Below are 10,496 nucleotides of genomic sequence, written 5' to 3'. Positions count from 1 at the left end.
CACACTGGGTGGATCCTTGCTGTTGTGCATGATAATAGATGAGAGGTGCTGTCCTTGGGGTGAGAAAAGACTACACGTGTAAACTTAATGGAAGTTAATCAGTCGATCAATCAGTCAATCAATCAATCAGTCTATCTATCTATCTATCTATCTATCTATCTATCTATCTATACTCAGCCTGTGAAAGATGTTGTGGAATTTTGTTATTGAATTATTGTTTTTTGGAGTACGACTTTCAGGCCAGATTTGTTTGACAAACCTATTGGGACAGTGCCAACACTGGCCAGTGGGGTTTAGGTAATACTGAGACAGATGTTCCAGCTGTAGCAGCTGCTACACTGAGGTCTACGGCATCCTCTGGGACGTCACACTTTTTTTTAAGGAGATATCCAAGGTCATCAAATGGAGCCATAACTAGGATTTGTGTGTGGGTCTTATACACTTGGTCATCATGAATTTATAATGCATTCTACCACTTTTTTGGAGGGACCCAAAAATTGAAATCCATATATTTGTATTTAGTATTTAGGAATTCATGTATTAAGGAAGTAATAATTAGTTACATGATTGCATGACATCCTTTTCAATCAGGAACGTAAAGTGAGTGATCAGACACAGTTATTATTATTATTTATATTATTATTTATTCAAGAAGTACTCATTACAGTAACAACTGTTACTTACTGTTAATTACTTCCCCCTTTGTTTCTTAGTGACAACATAAATATGTGCTCTTTGTTGCAAATTGCTTCCTAAAAATAATAACCAGCAAGTACCTTCACCTCCACACAAGCATACACACACACACACACACACACACAGCAGCGCCCCTGTGTGGAGCCACCAGTGAAGTTTCAAAACATGTGGCGCAGACATGGCTCCACATACAGGGGTGGGGGTGGGTGTCTGTGACTTTACTGATATCAGAACTGTTTGTAGAAGAAAAGCAGAAAAGCTGGCAGTAGCTGAACAAAAGCTTAATGTTTGATCACACATTCCTGTAATGCCCAGGCCCTGACACTGAAACCAAGCATGTAAATATATACACATGCAGCAGCAGAGCTGCACCTGTTTTGCATTGAGCTCACATTTTGATAAGGAATCTTTATCAAAGACATGAGCACCATTCTCTTAACTTTTCTTTAGGCGAGTCCCCGTCTGTGTTAGGGTAGTTTCTCCCACTAACAACGACCACCGCGCTGCAGGGAATGTACTGGACCTGACTCACCTGTAATGGTGAAGAGAAATGCCTTGTCATATGTAAGTATAAATAATGATGCGTCTTGCTTCCTCAGAAACTACCAGTACACCATTACTTTAACAAATAGCGAGTAACGAGTACTCTATGAGGTTTTGAAGTAATGCTCCCACCTCTGATCTCCACCCATCACTACTTAGTGCCTCGTCATTGTAGCTGCGTCACCGCCTCACTGAGGAAACCTGATCGATAGTCTCCAACTTGTTCTGAAGGGAAACACCGGAATAATGGCTTCAAACTAAAGGTGGGGAAAACACACGCACACACAAAGGAGGCATCTGTCTGCTCAGGTATGACTCGCTTACTCAGACGCTGTCATTGTGTTTATATCGCACACCTTTTTTTCCAGCGAGTTTTTTTTTTTTTCATTTCCCGTTTCCCCACGGCGGCGGCGGCAGCAGTTCGTTTAGAGTTCACTGCGCCGTATTTAGAGGGATTATGTCAAATACGACGAGGTCAGGGATGTTTGCGCTGTTAGCCTACATAGAAAATAAGAATCAGGACTCATGACATATTGTAGTTTTACGAGTATGTGAAAAAAATGAGCAGAAATGTCTGTACAAGGTTTGTTGTTAGGTTGCTTTCACAAGCTCAGAGTCTCTGGGCCCCATATATTTCAGAAAGCTAACTAGCAAAATTATCAGAAACAAGACTTTCAAAGCTAAATAGCAATCCTATAGAGATTATGTAAATTGTACAGGTCTGTTTATTATGCAGAAGCCATGAATAGGAGTCTATAAGAAATCCTGTGATAATAGAATTATTGTGACTTAACTCATTTGGGTCAACTGCAACATTGTTACATTGTTTTCTCATCTGTTTTTCTGTTCTGATGGATGCTAACACTATATGCTATAAACTATTTTTTTTTCAGTATGCTATAAACTGTTCCTGCTCAGATTCAGCTTTGTCAGCTTTGTGATAAATTAGTAGTTGTTTATGTGCTCAGGCTTTCATGTTATGACATGCAGTGCAATATAAATCATTTGTTATGCGAAGTTAAGGTTCACCTAAGTCTGTGTGCTGTAAACTCTCTAGTGTGTGTCCTGTTACATATATAAAATAATTGTTTTATTGCGCTGACGCACTTTCTCCCTGTGTCTCCCTCCGTCTGCCCTGCTCGCATTGTCTGGACCTGACCATGCATTGTACAATGACCTTCTCTTCTGGACATGATGTGAGTATCAAATACCATTTAAGCTGTTTGAATCAAGGCATTTGAGCTATTGTTGTAGTAATGATCCCACTGAACCATCGCATATAAGGATGTTCTGCTTACAGCACAAACAGTTCTTTTACCTTATCAAAAATGTGCAGGCAAATCGGGCTGCTCCTCATGTGCATTATATTGTTAATGTAGACCATAGGATTTAGAGGTAATGCAGAGTGCCAGCCGTGTTCAGCTGCAAAGAAGCATTTCATTTATATTTATGAAACACTTCTATGAAGTCATAGCTCATCAGCCTTAAAAAATAAATTTTTGATTACTTCTATTTGACGTGCCACTCCCCCTGGGATTTGATTGCAGACTTAGTTGACTCTATCTGTATCTTCTGCATGCATGTATGCATGCATTCACATCCCAGGATGAAGAGAGATGAACTTTATTTTATCATGGAGTTATAATTAAAAATGCATGACACCCTTTCAGTGTTCAGAGACAAACAGACATTGTGAAGGAATCCCAGCGACTAGTTTTGGGAGGGGTAGTGCGACCGTGTCACCCTGAGGCATCTGTACGCAAACACATCTTTATCTCTCATGAACACATGCTCCCAGCGTGCATTACAGCTCTATGTTAAGGTAGAGTAGGGTTGGCGGCGATTCCATGCCTCACAACAAAATATCAGTGTTGGACTATGAATTAAAGGAGTTTTTAATTAATTAATTTTTTTTTTTTTTTTTTAACACAAAACTCAAAATACACATATCAATTTGGATATATATCATATGGATATATATCATATATCCAAATTGGACCATGTATTTGAAAAGTGTCACTGCAGAGGAGACAATAGGAGTGTAATTATGGCGCTATGATGTTTAACATGTTGTAGAGTTTGATAGAGAGATAGATATTCAGCCAGTTTTAATACTAGTCCCATAATACTTGCTGTTCAGCCAGATCAGCATTATGCATGTGGAAAGTAAACTCATCCAGTATCTCGCCACCAGATGGCAGTGTAAACTAAGATAACTTGGCCATTTACAGTAGTGTCAGCTGATCAAACACAATGTAGCCTGTGCTCAAGTGGCCTAGAATGTCTGCTACAATTTGCTCAGTGTACTGTGAGCCCTGGAGCTTTGTGCAGTGTCTTTTTAAGAGTGTTTTAAACCTGAGATTAGATCCAATTTGTGCATACTCATATAAACATTTAATTTCCAATCTGTGCAATCGCTTTGCAATGTCTCTGGATGCAAATGTTTATGGCAGTTTTACTAGCTGCAAAATATATATTACGATGTTTTTTAGAGGGGAAACTTGTCCTGTCCTATTCCCCGCATTAGGTTGTAGAATAGGACACATGAAACATAATGTCCTGACTCTTCTCTTTTGAAGATACTGTGTAATTTAAAGTCTTTACGGGGTGAGAGAATTCAAACTTGGTCCAAAACAAGAAGGAGGGACACCATGTCTGCAGGCAAAAAGGGGGCAGAAACATGGAACATTCCTGGTTCATAAATTCTTCATAACATAATGGTGCAGTATGAATATTGATGCCCTGTTACCATCTATCCCGTTAGTGCTCTTGAGAGCTCAGATCCTGAGCACAAATAAAAACCCCCTCCAACCATGCCTCCATCACATGCACTCAAAATTCATATTTAAAGCATTTCCAAAGCTGCACATGTTGTTTTACATAAGATACCGGAGGGAAGGAGGCGCAGTGTGTGTGTGTGTGTGTGATGCGTACCCAGATGCAGCACTGAAAGTCATAGAGGAATGAATTGGGTGGAAGTGGTATGGGATATTATGTAATCACTGAGTGACTGAGCCAGAGAGGGATAAAGATGTTCCAAACAAACATAACCCCCATGCACTCAGCTGGAGTAATGCACTGCACCGTCGTATTTGCGTGTTTGCCAGCGCTTTTGAGCATTTGAGGAAGAGTGATGGGAGGTGGAGGTGGGAGGGGGGTAGAAAGTGCGCGTCAGTGTTTTGGGTGTGTCCACTGTGTGAGAGGGTCGTCTCAGAGTCTGTGGTTCCAGTCTGTCACTGTCTCAGGGGACTGTGGGTCTGTGAGTGCTGCTGCTCCTCTTCTCCTCCCCTCTCTCTTCTGTCTCTCCTCCCTCTCCTGGGTCCAGCTCGACACCTGCTCCATGCAGTAGGCACAGGGCAGGGCAGGGGTTCCTAAGCAACTGGAGGCAATGCGAGTCACTTCATCATATAGTCTTTGTTTCTCTCCCCCCCGCTCTTCCTCTGTCTTCCTGACTTGCTCATTCCATCCGAAACTAAAGCAGAGGACACAGAAACTGCACAAATTAACTACATCCAAAAGTCAGATACTGCCTGTTAATGCGCTGTGTTTCAGTAAATGTTTAACCACCAGTCTGAGCGCTCTTTTGTGCTGCTGATGTGTTGTCACTTTGCTATGCGGTCAAAGTCTAAAGAGAAAAAAATGGCATAATCGACTGTTACTGTGCTACAGAGGTATTTTCTGTTTCCTCTCTATCACTTGGCGCCTCTCGTGTCTCGTTAACTGCTTTGGACTCTATAGCAATCTAAATCATCAGATTTGTGGAGTAATCTTTACACTGGTAAGACTTTTTCTTCAATTAGTAGCAGATAAATTGCTCAGAAATGACATGTGACACTGCTGTACATGCCACATGAACTTGTCTCTGTGAGACAAAGGTGACGGTGGCTTTACCCATGTGATTTAGGGAATAATGAACCTCCGTACTCCCCCTTTCACCCCCCCCTTTTCTGCCTGTGAGCCGTATGGCCCTAATGGGGTCAGGCAGATGGGCGGGGACCATGCCGGGGTCCATAAAGACAGCTTGTGTGTACGTGCGTGCACATCATCAGACGCACATGTTGTGAGCTGGTTTGTTTTCAGATTTTTAGATTTAGACATGTTGCTGGATGTGTCATTTTCAGCTGGTGCTTCTTTCTTCGTGAATTTGAAACTGTGCCCGTTTTCAGTGTCACACCAATTGGATCCTGGTCGTAGTCCTGACACGCTCAGACTGTGCACATGAATGCACCACGTTGCGGCTTCAAAAGGGCTGGGCAAGATCTCTCAGGAGTGTTCCTGTTGCCTCTCTGCCTCCCTCCTCTTTCTGGACATTGTACTGTGTTAATAACTGTACTCTTTGGCACGCCTTCTTCCATGCCTGTTGGGGATTTTTTTTTTGTAATAAGGCTCAGTGTATTGTTCCAACATAGTGATGAGTTGTGAATTAAAAATGGACAACTAATATAAATATTTCCTGTCATTAGCAGAGAAACACTAATGATGGTAGAAATCTTGTCATTTATTGTAGATTTTAACAGTTGTGGGTTACTTTTGTGTTTCCAGGCTTCAGATTACTGCACCGTTTTCCTGTTGAATCAGTATTTCTGTAACACACACTCAGATTCATATTTAAAGGCATGGAGCAGCTTCAATCAGCATCACATTAAAGTTATGTCCATCTCCTCCACCTCGGCATGCGGTTGTGTGAGGCACGCTGGTCGGCTCTCAGTTGGTCAAACTCAAGTCTCAAGCCTTAGTGAGTGAGACTCCACCCCTTTACGAGCATCGGACACCTTCAGCACAACAAAGCATGTGTAGCTCCGCAACATTGTTTCTCCTCTGAACGTGCGGAATATAGGATTTTGTCGGATTTTGCGCCGTTTCCTCTCCAATTGATGCTAATCCTAGAGTAGGTAAGCCAAATTTAAGATTCATGTTCCTCGCGCGACGAGGATGAGTTAGTGTTTATTTGTTTTGTTGTACATTCGGCGCCATTTTCATACACAGATTGTTTAAATACCCTGGCACGTTGGCCCGATGCAGCCTATTACACTTTAGCGGTATAATTGATAAAATAAAATAAAAAAGTTGGAAATTGAAGTCGTATTATCGTGCGATATTAAAAGGACGATTTGTTAACGCAGATTAAAATTATTTGCCCTTAAGATTACCCAATTTAAAACAGGCTGTATAACATCATCCCCGTGAATCAAAAGTGGTCCGTATTAGCGGAGGCAGCGTTGTGTTTTTGTCATGTGTGCGAGTTGTTTTTGTGAAAATGAATGGGCATGCAAGTGATCACGCTGCTAAAAGAGGGCGCACAATTTAAACATAAGCAGTCACTTTTGCAAGATAGTTTGGTTTTTTGTATCAAGACTACACGCAGCAGGCGATATTACCATTGCTGTTAGTATTGGTGAGTCATGTAATGCCCAACAAAATTTGGTAAATTATGATGAATAATAACTGTATAGAAAAAAAAAAAAACATGTTTTCTGCTCAGCCTCAATGCCTCCTATCTTCACATATCTTCACATTAGGTCCAGTATAGAGGCTTGATAACATTCAGTATAATGCAGAAGATTGCAAAATCCCAAGTTAACACTATGAACTGACAGGAGTTGACATGATTGTCTTATTTCAGTACCCTAAGTTATACATATGTTAAATACTTATTGTTCCAGGCGATGTATATGTGTCTCCTTGTCTCGGCATGTTATTGGTCTTAAATGTTTCCCTGTGAGGTGTGTTACTGCCATTTCCAAGAATGTGTCTGCTGAGATGTGTGTTGCTTTTTTTCTATTTCTGAGATGGCTCTGCTTTTGGATTTCATTTTCTGCTTGACGTGACTTGCTTTCTACCCCAAGAGGAGCATATGGGTTAAAAATATCCATCTGCGCTGGAGGGCGACATATGTGAATGTGTGTCTTCACCCCTGTGCGCGCACATGCCTGTACTACCCATAACGCACTTAATAGAAACGATCATCCAATAAGCCTCATCTCCATTGATGATACTGCTGGATATATATAGTCAGATAATCTTTTATGAAGCGCTGCAGATATGACGTCGGAAGGATGAGAGGGAGACAGAAGCGGCATTAATGCAGTTGGACTAGCAAGTTGCTCGCCTGCATGAGTAACAGAAGTAAACACAGAGGTTAAAAAATGACAGAGATAAGACCCGGGTGCTCGGGGTCCGCTTTACCGCTGAATCAGCAGTGTTGTGAACTCAGAGCTGCTGAAGTGATGCTGAAGGATGTTTTTGGCTCTGCTGTGTGAGAGTGAGGTCACAGAGGTCCCAGAAGAGCTCCCTGGTGTTAATCCTCTTTTGGGAGTTATGATGCACTCGTGCAGTTAGACTACTACTCTGTTGTGTGAGCATTACTAAATAGTCAACAGACTCCACAACAGATTCCTGTGCTCTTTTCTCCATGAATGAGGGAGTGTATGGATTTGACTACATGTAAAAAAAAAAAAAAAAAAGAAAAAGAAAAAAAAGCAAACGTCATCTTTACACAAATAATTCTAAGATCAAATTGCAGAATTATGTCATTTCAATATAGTAAATTGAGTAACAGGACAGTATCCCCTTTAGATCCTTTAACAAATACATTTTACAATGTAGTATATTTGACAATGTATTCAACATTTTATGTGTATCCAACATAAGAAATAACACTCCTTTCATATTGTGCACTGATGGACAGATAGACTGTTCCTTCAGTGGGCTTTTGCTGAGGTGATGTTAGAAATGGATTCAGAATTGCTTTCAGGGTGACCACAGTAAATCAATCAAGCTACTTCATTCTTTTCCCATGTTGGTTCATGTTACAGCAGCAGGCCCACAGACCATCTGTGTGTATTGATTAGTTAAGAACTGGGTTTGGTATAGATTTACACAGAGAACTAGACTCAGATGAACCTCTGTAGCCTAAAACCTTTTGGATGACTATCCCCCAGTTCATACAGAGAGAGATGGTGTCACAGTGTTTCATTCAAAATTTGACCTCTTTTTAAAATTCACTTAAAAAGAAGTACATGTATTTTGTGTGTGTTGATGATGTTGCTGGGCAGGCTTGTGTGCGTTAACATACGAACAGTTTAGCCAGGCACGTGTTAGCGTGTATGTTGGCATGTGTGTCTGTGTTTACTTAGAGAGGTTAATAGGAGCCACCATGCGGCCAGAGGACTGATATCCTGGCCTTCAGTTCATTTCTGTTGATTTTCAGCCAGGTAGGCGGGGCCCCACATAAAACCATGAATCAGCACAGCTGACCGCCACTGTGCTTCTGCCAGCTCTTCTCCCTCTCCCACACACACAAACAGATGCACGCACACCCAGAGAGAGAGAGAGAGAGAGAGAGAAAGAGAGAGACAGAGTGGAGGGAGACAGTGAGATAGATACTGTAGACAGGTAGATAGATGGAGATAATCTTACTTGGTCACTTGGGGGCTGATTAACTCTAAACTCCCTCTAATTCCTTAAGCCCTCTCTCCGTGCTCAGGAAACATGCTTTCTTTATGTCCTAGTATTCTTACAAGGTAAAGTTATTTTGGAACTCGTGTTACTTGTCAGTCAGTGACCATTATTAGTGAGGAAAGGGCAGTGAATTTATTCAAAATAAATGACATCTTCTTCTGCTATCTTAAAAAGTAGGTTTTAAATTTAGTAGTGTGTGTATTTGTGGCTGTGCACACATGTATGCACATGTACATGTGCGTGTTGTGTGCAGTACACCATGAACAGAAATAGATATGAGCTTGTCTGTAAAGGCTAACTAATGAGTCCCTGCATCCTGAGCACATGTAGCTATTTATATACTATACCTCCTCCTTCTTCTCTGCAAGCTCTTTCTCATTCAGCTCTCTCATCTCATTTCATCATACACATATACACACACAGCAGCAGCACTGCAGCATCACTGGCAAATATATGAAGCCTTTGGTATCTAGACAAATTACTGAAAATGTCTTTTTAAACCTGATGGCTTGAGTAAGTTCTGGTTTTAGTAGCAGTTATGGCATTGGGTTGGCATCAAATCAAACTATATTGCATAATTTTATTGAGAGCTGTTAATAAACTGCAGCTTACACTGTTAATGATCTTTAAATTTAAACGTATAAAATATTGAATTTCCCCCCAAACGCTTGTCATTTGATCCCCCAAAGTTAATTTAAATGTGGTCTCATTCTTCTTCAATCACTTCAATCATCTGAGTGTAATCAAAGCTCTTCAAATTTCAAATTATCTGCTTGTGGGAACATTAAATTCAATTACAAGTCATATAAACTTTAAATCAGATTCTGATTCAACTCCAGCCATGGCGTTTGCACCTGATCCTCAGCTCCATGTGAGCTCACTCTTGCTAGAGGGTGGCCTACTTCATCTATAATTTAGCTCATTAGAGACACTAATTATGTAGTATCGAGGGCAGATTTTTTTTTTTTTTTTTTTTTACAATGCAGCTATATTTCTTCTAATTACCTCCACATCAAAAAAGAAATATGCTTCATATTATGAGAGATTGATGCTGTATTGAGAGATCCTGTAATGTGGCTGCTGCTGTCTCAATCAGTCGCGATGCAGGTTAGTCCTGCTCAGCTGGCTGATAGCAGAGATGTTAGATAGGCAACACAAAATGGAGGAGGCAGCAGACACAAGCTCAGCTGGTCCATTAGGAGCATGTCTGTTTCCTGACAATCAGAATTGAGATGACGGAGCATTAAAATACCCAGAGGAGCCAGTGAGCATTGATGCATACCGGTGTGTGTGTGTGTGTATATATGTGTGTGTGTGGTGACCTAGGGAATATGCCTATGGGGGGTCCTGTGGGGGGAAGGGTAGGCAGGATTAGTAATAGTGTGCAGCACAGTTATTGGTCACTGGACACAAACAATGGGAGGGCTAAAGAGGATTTGGTCTGTGTGCGTACCCCCTCCTCCTCTCCTGCTGTCCTGTAGTGCCACTGGGAAGTGTATGGTATAGAGGGCCAGGCTGCACCCTTTTGGGCGGCCCTGTACATCTGGAAGATTGGCCTGCCTGCTTGTCTAGCATTTCCCCTCCCCCATGACAGGGTGGGACTTGAACTACATATGGAAGAGACAAACACAGCCATCATTAGTCACCAATTAGACAAGGCCCAGTCCAGACAGGATGCATATCAGTCTCATTGATGTTAGAAATTGATTGTGATGTGAGCCACTGTAACTGATATATCTCACTTGGGAGAGGTGTGTGTGATTGCATAATACCTGCAGTGTATTTCAGTCAGTTGT

The 10,496-nt window shown here is 41.4% G+C and overlaps 1 protein-coding gene across 16 annotated transcripts in view; it reads left to right on the top strand.

Moving 5' to 3' along the window:
• Window positions 1-1,613: 1,613 nt before the first annotated feature.
• The window catches only part of LOC108890900 (uncharacterized), a 32,910-nt gene continuing 24,027 nt past the window's right edge, over window positions 1,614-10,496 (top strand). For 6 of the 16 annotated variants that reach the window (XM_018687968.2, XM_018688061.2, XM_051075937.1 and 3 more), the window contains exon 1: window positions 5,993-6,127. In XM_018687968.2, coding sequence (XP_018543484.2) covers window position 6,127 — 1 coding nt within the window. In that variant the 5' untranslated portion in view covers window positions 5,993-6,126. Of the gene's footprint in view, window positions 2,436-4,855; window positions 5,018-5,976; window positions 6,132-10,496 lie in introns of those variants that run through there. The other 10 variants (XM_018688035.2, XM_018688003.2, XM_018687975.2 and 7 more) reach the window with 5 other exon arrangements.

Source organism: Lates calcarifer, linkage group LG15 (assembly GCF_001640805.2).
Source record: "Lates calcarifer isolate ASB-BC8 linkage group LG15, TLL_Latcal_v3, whole genome shotgun sequence".
Taxonomy (NCBI): Eukaryota; Metazoa; Chordata; class Actinopteri; family Centropomidae; genus Lates; species Lates calcarifer.
This window is presented reverse-complemented; position numbering and strand designations above follow the sequence as displayed.